General features: G+C 47.4%; 1 protein-coding gene across 1 annotated transcript; it reads right to left on the minus strand.

The window, feature by feature from the left end:
• Nucleotides 1–2,918: 2,918 nt before the first annotated feature.
• Nucleotides 2,919–7,872, minus strand: GNG8 (G protein subunit gamma 8). Its single transcript, XM_020787220.3, has 5 exons — nt 7,791–7,872; nt 5,235–5,411; nt 4,326–4,475; nt 3,903–4,029; nt 2,919–3,698 (listed from the first exon to the last, which is right to left on the minus strand). Exons 4-5 carry the CDS (start codon nt 3,984–3,986, stop codon nt 3,570–3,572), a joined length of 213 nt encoding a protein of 70 aa, XP_020642879.1. The 5' UTR covers nt 3,987–4,029; nt 4,326–4,475; nt 5,235–5,411; nt 7,791–7,872; the 3' UTR covers nt 2,919–3,569.
• Between the last annotated feature and the right edge of the window lie 4,587 nt (nt 7,873–12,459).

The raw sequence follows: 12,459 nt of genomic DNA on the forward strand, positions 1-12,459 counted from the left end.
AGGTTCAAGTCCCTATTACAAAGCAAGCTCTTCCCCTCAGAAAAAAAGGGAAAGAGACGGGCAGCTGTCACGAGTCATTGGAAACCAACCAACCAATCAACCCAAGTCAAGATGGAGTTGAGTCACTGGTGTGGCTTGAGTCGGACTTGAGGGCGAATCCTGTCTCCATCCCTCGTTTCTGTGTGTCCTGTCCAGGATGGTGGACTGAGAACCAGATGATCCAAAGCGATTGCGTAGCAACAACAACAACAACAAGAAGAAAAGGGTGGGGGAACAACCCCCTTTCCAAGACATTTGGGTACAGATTTCGGTGAAAAGTTCAAGGCAAACTCGCTGGAGCCAGCAATGCAGTTACAGGCCTAACAATCAAGGAAAAAAACAGCAAATGAAGGAAGGTTAATCAAATTTTGTGCGGTGGATCACAGGCTAATTGAGAAGGAAGATATTAGATCATGATGGAGGAAAAGAAATTAAACATTGACTTTTAACAAATCCAGCCTCAGAAAGTCCGGGAAGGAGGACCACAGAGTAATGGCTGGTGATTAAAATATAAGAAGGAACATACGTACTTCTTAATTACCAGGCGCCGAGAAAAATAGATGGATAGTAGCATGTGTACCTTTGCGGGGGGGGAAGAGGGGGGGAGAGGAAGTGTGGTGGAGTGGGGAGAACAGTTTTTCCTTGCCTGGTGCCTCCTGGCTGGTGTTGAACTACAAGGCCCATCATCCACAGTGCTGACTGGGGAGAGTGGTGCTTGTTTTCCTTCTCGTCTGGAGGATATTGAGATGGGAAAGATGGAGCTAAAGTGACGTGGTGGCCCTTCAGTTCTTGTGTGACTTCAATGCCCATCAGCCCCAGTCCAGCTAGAGGGGAGCGTGATGAGAGTTGGTTGTCCGACATTGTCTAGGTGTGACGTTGGCTCCCGCTCTTGATTAGAGGACAAAATGCTCATTGTTTTTAGCTTTAAATGTTGTATTTTATGGATGTCAGCCGCTTTGGGTCCTTTTTAAGGAGAAAGGCAGAGCAATTTTTTAAAAAGATCACTTGATCCATCGTCTGCCGCATCCCGAACACCAAAGGCTTTTGTGACGCCTTAGCGACTTGCTGGTTTTCTTGGGCATGAGGTTTGGTGGCGTCCGGCTTCCCTCTCTTCAAACCCATCTTGTTGAAGGGAGTTGCACGCCCTGAAACCTTGGGCCGAATAAAACTCCCTAGTTTTTTTATGGTGCCACAAGGCTCTCTTGCTCAGGGCCCCTGTCTAAAGCTTAATTACTGGCTGTTAAGTCGTATAAAGTAATATAAAGTCCAAGTACCGCTGGCACGGATCCTGCTCTCGACTCCTCCCGACACAGTCCTCCAAAACTCCATGGAGTCCTTGTCTTATTGTGCGGTTTTGACTTCATGGCAACCCTAGTATTGGGTGTCCAGGGTTTGTGAGATGTTGAAGGAGCGACACACTCTCCCAGCAAGCTTCCATTGCTGGGCAGGGATTTAAAATCCGTTTTCTTGTGTTAACGACGAGTCCGACACACCACCCGCTACATCGCAGTGAGTCTAGTTCACCCCTTGCTTAGGTATTAGATGCTGAGGAAGAATATTGCAGCGTTATCGCTTTGGACAAGGGCAGGAATACAAAACTAGAATGAGGTGTCATGGCCTACTGTTGACTTTGGCTTTCCTTCTGCTTCTGGTCCCAGTGGATACCAGCTGCTAAATGCAGAAATGCAAAAAAAAAAACCCATTCATGCTACATCCCCTGCCGTGAACCTTGATGCTGCAAGTGTATCTCAGGCAAAGTCTTGAGGTCAGATCCTCAGTTAAGGCAAAGGCATCTTTGTGCCTCCTTTTATTTATTTATTTATTTATTTTATTTATTTTATTTATATCCTGCCTATCATTGCGACCACTCTAGGCGGCGTCCAAATACATATATAAAACCAACAAATAAATATAACAGGAAAATTATTACATTAAATGACAAATTCTACAAGATGGGAAAATAAAAGTAAATAGAGAAAAAAAAAATAAAGAAAAATAAATAAAAATAAATAAAGAAAAAAGATCAAGTATTGACTGGAGGGATGGCCTGCTTAAACATCCATGTTTTTAATTGGTTTTCAAAAATACCCAGCGTAGGGGTCACGCAAATCTCCGAAGGAAGATTGTTCCAGAGGCAAGGAGCTACCGCCGAGAAGGCCTGGTTTCTTGTTTTTTCCTTCACAATGTTATCCTTCCAGGCAAGTAAATTCTTCAGAACTAGTGCCTGAAAGATCAGACATGCAAACAATGCTGTGTTATCTCCAAGTACTAGACCAATGCCAAAACGAAAGCGGTCTGACTTGCCAAAAACAGGCTGAAGCGAGCTCATTTTAGAATACGCAGCCTTTTCCCCTCAAATGAGCTCCGCTTCTAATGATGGCTTAAACGTGTGATCACCTAGCAGTCCTCTAAAATGCACAACCTCTGTCTTAGAAATTTAGCAACACATCTTGAAGCTTCAAACATCTAGCTAGGTTAGTTTTGGGATTTTTCTGTCCCTCTCCCTTCCAGAACTTTGCACAGTGCTCATCCTGATGAAGTATCTTGCAGGATTCAAACTTTATTTGTTTATGATGATATTTTGTGGTCTGCTAAAAGTATTACCGATGCTGGGTTTGAATTACAAAAAGCATTATAGCTGATATTGGGCATTGTCTTAACTCCAGAATTGTCTAGACAGCCACTTAAGCACTCAACATTTTAAAAAAAATCTTTCCAGCAATATTCATCCCTCTTTTTCCCAGGAGTAGAGGTAAGTCTGCTGTGACATTTCTTACTACCTCCCAGGAGTTAGCCTGTTTCTCCGATACACCCCAAAGCTATTTGATCAATTCCCACAGATGCAACGTTGCAGGAAAAAAAAACAAGAGACAAGGAAAGAAAGAGGATCACATTTATTGGAACAACCAATTTAAGGAAAAGGCAAGTTGAATGCCTTTTCTAAGCATAGCTCCTGGAGGGGTTGACTGGGGACATCCCCCTCCTCATGCTTGTTCCTCCAGCTACTACAGTAATAAAACAGGGGACAATATAACATATGCAGGCGAGCACTCAATACCAATGTGGACTAGTAACTGTCTTGTTTATTAATGAAAAGCTGAGATGCTCCCATGACTACGCAGGACAATGACTATTTTATAGGATAACCAGAACTTTTTGGAGTTTGGATCATGAGAAATGTAGTAGTTAGAACTTAGACAGAGAGAGGGGTAGGTTTGCAAAGAGATAAGGCTACATGAGAATTTATCTGTGCTAAGGTCACATAGATACCACACCAAGGATAGGAGGAAGAGCCAACAGACAGATGTCCATTGTCTGTTAGTTCTTCCTTAGTTACACACCCACACCCTGCTAGTTACACACACACACCTTGTTCTTCATCCTGTTGACACCAACATTTCTCCCCCGTTGTTTAATTTTAGTGGTGGTGGGGGAGAGGCTTCTGAAATGAAGATGCAAGCAAAACGGTTGCACCCCAGCCTGGAAGGAGGGGGAAGAGCCCGTGGCGCCCTCCGCACCCACACCCAGGCTTAGAGCACGATGCAAAAAAGCCGTTTCTCACGGAAGGGGTTTTCTGAAGAGGGGACAGGGGTCACCAGAGGGTCTTCCTTGGCGTGGGCTTCACAGTAAGCGAGGAGATCAGCAGCTGCCTTGGACACCTGCCGTGGAGAGAGAGAGAAAGAGTTTTGAAAAGAGGGAGGCTCCAGAAGCAGAACTAACAGGCACGCCTTTGTCGTTTTGAAGCTGGACTGCTCTGCTGGATTCGACAGTGGGCAGTCCTTGGAGACTGTGATTGTGCCATCAATGAGAATTGAATGGGATCACCTCCCTCTCGATGGGGTGGAAAGCTGGCCGTGTCTCACCTTCATGCGGTCGATGTTGACTTCCAGTTTCAGCTGCTCCACTGTCTTACGGGCCTCTGCAATCTTGGCCATGTTGTTCGACATGGTTCACCCCCTGCCAGGCGGTCTCGGGATTGCTGTTAAGAGACTGACAGAGAGACAAGGAGGCAATTTGTTCAGAGTGAGCGACTGACCTCCGAACCAGAGTCACCTCCACGATGACAGCTATGTTCATACAACTGAGTTATTTCCGTGTAACAAGACCCAGCTGTCACCCGCCCTTCAAACGACACACAAACAAGCGTAAGGATGGCTGTGCTGGCTATCAAGCCCATTTTGCTTTCAGTGGCAGCCAACCAGATGAAAGCTGGAAACACAACTTGTTTGGACTACAAACCCCAGAATCCCCAGCCAGCATGCTCTTTTGCTTTGACCGTCGCTCACCTGGAAGACTCTGTCCAATGCTGGGCACTCTCCTTTCAGAAGGATATTGACAAGCTGAAACCCGTCTGGAGGATGACGACCAGGGTGATGATGAAGGGTCTGGAAAGCAAGCTCTTGGAGGAGCGGTTGATGGAGCCAGAGATATTTTACCTGGAGAAAAGAAGATTGAGTTGCGATATGATTACGCCACTCGCCAATATAATAATCATCTTAGAACCGCAGAGCTGGAAGGGATCCTCTGAATCATTGAATCTAGCCCCTGTCAAGGAGGCAGCAAGCGGGAATTGAACTCCCAGCCTCTGACCCTGCAGCCAGGGGCCTTAACCACTGCGCTGTCTAGCAGCCCATTAAGGACCATCATCATCACCATCTTCATCTTAGAACTGCATTGCTGGAAGATTCCCTATGGCTCATCAATTCCAGCCCCTTCAAAAAGCCCAGAGACCTTTGGGTACAGTGGGCGGCATATAAGTTAAATAAAATAAAATAAAATAAAATAAAATAAAATAAAATAAAATAAATAAAGGCACAGTGGGGAATCGAACTCTCAACCATGAGCTAAACCACTGAGCTATCCAGGATCCAGAGGGCTGCCACCTAACTATGGAGTACCTCCTCTGCGCTGTTCCAGAGGTTAGGGCTCAAAGCAATGCAATGAACCTACAAGAAAGGAGATGATGACATGAAACTGCCTTCAAAAGATGATGGCCTTTCCTCCACTGGAAGTTATAAGGCCATCGTTCAAGGCCCATCTTCTGCGGGTTCCTGCGTGGGTGAAAAGAAGGGGCTAGATGATCTGAGGGTTACTCTCTGGCTCTAGAATGATGGGTTTCCATCAAACCCTGCTAAGTTACGTAACATGGTGAGGCTGATCAGGGAAAGTTGCTTTCTAAAAAAGCTGGTTCTCACCTGGTTGTCTGGGAAAGGTGGCCTTCTTCAGTTAATCAGCCAAAATAAATACCAGGAACATCAACGACCTTCTTTACCACTTACGCCAGAGGCGGGTGATGCTGTGATGCTCAGCGAAGAATCTGGCTACTCCAAAGCTCATAAGCAACTCTGCCAAGTCCCGTCGGAGCTTCTCTCCTAAACAAACTGATGTCAAATTATTCACTGTGTTGCTTTTTTTTCTTAATGCTTAATTAAAAGTTCTCCATCCAGTTTTGCTTTCCTTCTCCATCCCAACCCTCCCACCCGCCAATTCCCCTGGCTTGGAGAGCTACAGTTTAAGGAAAAGGATTATCCAGAAGGAAAGCTTGGGGATGATGATGGAGGGGAGGTGAACAGCTGGATGGGATGGAGCAATCTCGGGAGGAGCTTCAAACGGTGCCATGATCCAAGAGCAAAAAGAATGAGCGACACAGCAGGGGGAGCAACAGGGTGGCAGGGGGGCAAATGCAACTTAATTAGGCCCCTTTCATCCTCTCCCTGACCCTCATCAAGTACGTCCAAAGCTGTTGGTTAATTACCCAGCCCTCCTGGGAGGAAGACGGAAAGGTCCTTCGATGCATAAGAGGATGAAAGGGCAGAGAAACAGCAAGTCCCCCCCCCACCCGTTGGTTTGCTGTGGGTGGGAGGCAAGCTGATAGATCCACAGCCACTAGAAATTGTTTTTAATGCTGAGAATGAGGAGGTGGGGGAGCAGGCCAAGAGTGCCTCTGAGTACGCGCAGAGTTGTTCTGCCGCTCCAGCAGAAACTGGGGGCACCTACTTCCGTTCTCAGGCGGAGGGTGGAAAGAGTGTTGCATTCAAGACAAACAGGCAAATGGTTTTACTCTTTGAGGGGTTTGGAGTAAGGCGGATGGAAAAATGTGGACGTTGTGGACTACAGGAAGTAGGGTTGGGGGCCAAGGAGCAGGCAAAGGCAAAGCATAAGGCCTCTGAGCATGTGCAGAACTTGCTCGGAGCTATGCACGGGCACACAAAGGGTGGTTTGCACTGGGAGGTGATGGATTGTGTCCCTGCTTGTCCCAGTCTCCCTGGGGAGCAAAGAAGCTGCCACGGTGCCAGCCCACACCAGCTGGGCCCGAGGTTTGGCAGCTGCTGCCGAGGGTCAAGATGGTCCCTCTCCTCAGCACATAAGCAGGTAAACATAAAAAAAAATGAGGCCATGGTCCTCAGGGAGGGTAGAGAGAGGGAGAGAGATCACCCCGCCATATGCAAACTTTTTTGGGCAGGGAAACCGCGCACAGTTCATCAGTGGATTCAGTATCTTAAATCCCACAAATACTCCTGCTCAGGAATCACTGCACTAAGCAAACATTGTGGGGTGCGATTTTCGAAAACGATGCATGGTATTCAGACTACTGCCGAACAACGTCCAGGAGCAGAGAGGAACGCAGCGCCTTCAACTGGAAAAAAAAACGTTCGCCTTTTGGAGAGTCGTACCCCCGCCCCACATACACACTTCTGTTCCTCTCTGTTCAAACTGGTGACATCAAGCCAAGCGGAAGAGGATAAGGTGCTTCAAATAGATACCGTGAGGGGCTAGGGGATGGCACAGCCTGATGAAGATTAGAACAAGTCGAAAGCTAGCTATTTTTTTTTAATTGTGGTGCAATTGAGTGTATCACCTGCTCTTGTTCTTGTATAAAAGAACACACAGATTTATTTCTTTTTTTTTCCCCCTGTATCATCTTCTGGGTCCCCTGACTCTCCTGGAAAAACAGATGAAGCCGAAGGTGGCAGAGAGGACAGCTTTTTCAAATCTGCTTGTCCCAAAGGTGGAGAAAAACCTTTCCCTTTTTATTTTGAGGTTCACTTACTGATAGCCCTGAGCCGGGGCTAGAGGGTTTGCTTTCAGCAAATGCCTTTCGTACAAGATGATCCCATAACTCTTTTGATATTATTTTGCATTTACCGATAGACATTCTTCCTTTCTTGTAGGAAGCAAACTAAGGCAAACAGGTTTGGTTCCTCATGGGGAAAGTCACATAACTGGAAAATTTTAGTTGAAAATGAGTTGTTGACCACTCATTAACCGTTTCCAAACTGTTAATGAAAACTGTTGTGTTAACTGCTAACAATCTTGGCCTCTCTGTAAGATCTCACATATAGTTGACAAACAATGAATTTTCCTTCTAAGTTACTCGGCTCCTTCACGGGCAGAACAAAAGAGGGAAATATCCTTTTCTGCTCTCAACCCTTGAGGTTGGCGTGAGTGTCAAGTTAAAAGAATTAAGAGTTAAAATAAATATTAGACAAAATCACAGAAGGGGCAGGAAAGACTCCAGAGGGGTTTTCCTTGCTCTGAGTAAAAGCGACTGGAAAAATAAACGGTAAATGCACATCCCTTCTCTTCCTAGCTTCGGGATGACTCGGAAAGGCTGGCTGGCTACTAGTTGGATCTCCTTGTGACCAGATGCCATAAGCCCATGTTTACATGCCCCAAACCATCTCAAGAAGCAGCATCTAACCCAGCTCCAAACCCAACAAGGAAAGAGAATGAAGATTTTCCCCTCCTACCTGTTGCCGACGGCTGCTCTCCTTGTCTGCTGCTGCTTTGCCCGTTGCCACTTGAGGGCATCAACAGGGATGCCGGGCGACCGAGGGAGGGGAGAGCAGGAACCACCTTCTTTTGTCCCCCCCCCCAAAGCCCAGATTCACAAAGACAAGAATCTACTGTACTTTACACCAAGGCAGACCGTCTAGCTTGGGGTGGGCAAAGCATGATGCTCCAGATGTGCTCACCCTCCCGGTCCACAGTAGCCCAAGCCATTCAGTCTACACTGCAGCATTTTAAATTTCTGGTAAAATTCTCTTTTTTGCTACACAGTAGAAGCACAGGTATCCACAGAGGATAATAGGTACAAGTTCCACTTGCCCTTTCCCATGGCCACTTAAAATCTCAGTAACTCACTCTGAGACATTTGTAGGAGAAACAACAACAACAACAACAACAACAACAACAACAACAACAACATTAATAATAATAATAATAATAATAATAATAATAATAATTGTGTCCTTTTTTTTTTTTTTAATTGTCAATATTTTTTGTTTTCTGTTAGATTACTTTTGTATATTTTATAATTGTATATGTAATTTATTTTGGGTTAACTTGATTGTTTGCACTTACCTGTCTTTTTTTTTTTTTTTTTTTTTTTTTTTTTTGATATGGTTTGGAAGGCCTGCCGTCCCAGCGAGGGGCCCCAGAATATTTCTGTGATTACGGGTAGGGGGAAATATGGCGTTGGCTCCGTCCCTGCTCGTGTTAGAAGAACTAGGGACAGATGTTTAAAGGCTGTTCCTTGTTCTGAGACGGAGACCAGCCTCCAGTATCGAGGTAGCCAGACCAGCCTACCTTCCACTCTACGCCTGGTGTTGTTGAATGCCAGGTCTGTATCCAATAAGGCCCAGGTAATTCAAGACCTTATTCTGGAGGAGGATACAGACCTGGCTTGCATAACCGAAACTTGGATCGGCGGAGAGGGGGGTCCCCCTCTAGCTCTCATCTGTCCGCCCGGTTATGCTGTCCAACACCAGGGCAGACTGGAGGGTCGGGGGGGGGGAGTAGCCATTGTCCATAAGTCCAGCTTGGAGGTCACTAGGCGCTCCTCGGTGATAAAGCCAGGTCTTGAGGCCCTCCACGTGTCTGTCGGGGCCAGGGACGGTATTGGGATCTTGCTGGGCTACCGTGCTCCCCGCGACCCAGCCACCTCCCTACCGGAGCTGGTGGACTTCGTCTCCGCGACACTGTTGGGTTCCCCGAACCTATTGGTGCTGGGGGATTTCAACGTGCGCGCGGGGGCGGAGACATCTGGTCCAGCTCTTGAGTTCTTGGAGACCATGGCCTTCTTGAACATGTCCCAACATGTCAACGGCCCCACTCACGTGGGGGGTCATACACTCGACCTGGTTTTTTCTACCAATGGGAGCGAGAGTGGTCCGATGGTGACTGACCTTGAGTCGGTACCCTTGTCATGGTCGGATCACCACCTAATAAAGTGTACCATTAAAATGGCTCTCCCCCCCTGCAGGGAGCAGGGATCTATTGTTATGGTCCGCCCTCGAAGGCTACTGGATCCTGTTGGATTCCAGGATGCCATGAGAGGTGTTACGGCTGACCTGGCTGGCGCTCCTGTCGAGGCTCTGGTGGATGGCTGGTTTGCTGCCGCGACTAGGGCTGCTGACATGATCGCACCTAAACGCCCTCTCCGGCGCAGAGACCGCCCGGCACCCTGGTTTAACCGGGACCTCCGGGCGAGGAAGCGGGTCAGGAGACGGCTAGAGCGCAGGTGGAGAGGGGCCCCGACGGATTTTAATAGGATAGCTGTCAGGGTCGCTACTAACCTTTATCTTGCTAAGGTAAAGGCTGCTAGTAGATCATACCTCGCTAACCGGATAAGCGAGGCGTCCAACCAGCAGGCGGAGTTATTCCGTATAGTACGCGACCTTTCCGGAGTTGGTCCGGGTGATGGGCCTCCCCCTAGTTTTTCGCCGGACCAATTTGCAGCATTTTTTAAATCAAAAGTGGAGGCCATCCGCCGGGACCTCTCTCCTTTTTTGAGTACAGTGAGTCGAGCTGAGATGTCCAGCGCTCCGTCTTGCCCGGTGATTTTGGACACCTTTCAGCCTGTTACGCCTGATACTGTCTCCAGGGCGCTTGATCGCTGTCGTGCCACCACCTCCTCTTTGGACCCTTGCCCGGCCTGGCTAATCAAAGCGGCCAGGCCGTTAACAACGGAGTGGGCCACGGCTATTATAAATGGGTCTCTCCTTGAGGGCAGATTTCCATCTGCCCTGAAGGACACACTCATTAGGCCCATTAGGAAGAAACCTAGTTTGGCGGCGGACGAAATTGGCAACTACAGGCCCGTCGCCAATGTTTCCTTCCTTAGCAAGGTAGTCGAGAGGGTGGTGGCCGATCAGCTTCAGGCGCTCTTGGAAGAAACAGATGCCCTGGATCCATTCCAGTCGGGCTTCAGGCCGCGCCACGGCACAGAAACGGCTTTGGTCGCCCTGTGTGATGACCTACTGAGGGAGGCCGACAGGGGTAAAGTGTCCCTGTTGGTCCTCCTCGACATCTCAGCGGCCTTTGATACCATTGACCACGGTATCCTCCTGGGGAGGCTCTCCGAGTTGGGAATAGGTGGCCTGGCATTGTCCTGGCTCCGTTCCTTCTTGGAGGACCGTCCCCAGAGAGTCCAGCTTGGGGAGAGGGTCTCGGCCCCGTGGAGCCTCAATTGTGGGGTTCCACAGGGGTCGATTATCTCCCCAATGCTATTTAACATCTATATGAGGCCGCTGGGTGGGGTCATCAGGGGGTGTGGAGCCTCGTGCCACCAGTATGCGGACGACACGCAGCTCTACATCTCCTTTTTGCCAACCGCAGGAGAAGCCGTCCTGTGCCTCCAGCGCTGCCTGGGGACTATACTGGAATGGATGCAGGAGAACGGGCTCAGGCTGAACCCGGACAAGACGGAAGTGCTGAGGGTGGGCCCCCCCACAGTCGGGGATTTGGGTAACTCCCTCTCTTTTGGGGGGGTGACTCTCCCTGCTAGGGATGGGGTACGCAGCTTGGGGATCCACCTGGACCCGGTGCTCTCCATGGAGTCACAGGTGGCATCGGTGGTCCGCACCGCCTTTTTTCACCTTAGGCGGATAGCCCAGCTGCGGCCCTACCTGGAAGTGGGGGCGCTCACCACCTTAGTACATGCGCTCGTAATCTCAAGATTAGACCACTGTAATGCGCTCTACGTGGGGCTTCCTTTGAGGCTGCTGCGGAAATTACAGGTGGTGCAGAATGCGGCGGCCAGATTACTTAGTGGAGTGAAAAAATTCCAACATATTTCGCCCACTCTGGCCGCATTGCATTGGCTGCCCATCAGGTTCCGCATCGACTTCAAAGTGCTAATGCTTACGTATAAAGCCCTAAACGGTTTAGGGCCTCGATACTTGGCGGAACGCCTACTCCCACCAAGTTCTACCCGGGTCACACGGGCGAGCCAGGAGGTGAGGCTGAGGAGCCTAACCCCGAGGGAGGCCCGGAAAGAGAAAACAAGAAATAGGGCCTTCTCGGCGGTGGCTCCTCGCCTGTGGAATAACTTACCTCCTGACATTCGCGGAGCTCCCTCGCTGGGCACTTTCAAGAATCTATTAAAGACCTGGATGTTTCGGCAGGCCTTCTCATAAAACTATTTTTTGATTTTCTTATCTCTTTACTGTTTTTTTTTCTTTTACCTGTTTTTGTATTGGTTGTTTATTTTTATTGTATTTTAACGTTGTTGTAAGCCGCCTAGAGTAGTCCTCGCGACTAGATAGGCGGGATATAAATAAAATAAATAAAAATAAATAAATAAATAAATAAAATAAATAATAATAATAATAATAATAATAATAATAATAATAATAATAATAATAATAATAATAATAATAATAATAATAATAATAATAATAATAATAATAATAATAATAATAATAATAATAAATATTTACATATGGTCGCTTGATATTACAGACTTCTGTATACTGTGTTGTTTTTTTACAGGACACATATTAGCAACCAACTGAAGAGATCAACAGCAACAAACAACTGCCACCAAACGATGAAAGAGAGGGGTAGAACACTCAGTAGAGAGGTGGAGATCTCTTTGCATTTCAAAAGCCGGAAGGAAGAATTAGCTAGTGCTGGATAGAAAAGCTTTCACCCCCAACTCTGAAAAGCCGCTCCTATTTATTATTATTATTAATTTATTTTATTTGTACCCTGCCTATCTGGTCTTGCGACCACTCTAGGCGGCGTCCAATACAATATAAAGCAACTAATAAAAATAACACAAGAATTTACAAGATAGGAAAATAGAGTGAAGAATAAATAAAGAAAATAAAAGGAAAGCTTGCTTTTGTTCCCTCCATGCAACCCAACCCTGGGTCAAAGGACAGGTCCTTTGTGGGGATGATGCTGATGGCAAGTGGGAAACCACAGATGCTTCTAGAGGGCGACAGACGAAGCGCTATCCAGCTGGAAGCAAAGAGCATCCTCCCTTTTCATGTATTTTTGGGTGCAGTGCTACCTCACCTCCACAGGGAGGCGCTTTAAGCAAGAAAATTAAACCATGGAGAGCACCAACACACACACACACACACACAATTAAAATATTTTATTTCCAGAAATGTATCTCAGCAGAGACCT

This window comes from Pogona vitticeps, chromosome 9, assembly GCF_051106095.1.
Source record: "Pogona vitticeps strain Pit_001003342236 chromosome 9, PviZW2.1, whole genome shotgun sequence".
Lineage (NCBI taxonomy): Eukaryota > Metazoa > Chordata > Lepidosauria > Squamata > Agamidae > Pogona > Pogona vitticeps.

Excerpts from the sequence above, each read along its gene's own strand:
- GNG8 (XM_020787220.3), bottom strand. The coding sequence starts at position 3,986 with ATGTCGAACAACATGGCCAAGATTGCAGAGGCCCGTAAGACAGTGGAG. Across the intron at positions 3,699-3,902 it reads TCAACATCGACCGCATGAAG|GTGTCCAAGGCAGCTGCTGA; the intron begins GTGAGACACGGC and ends TCTCCACGGCAG.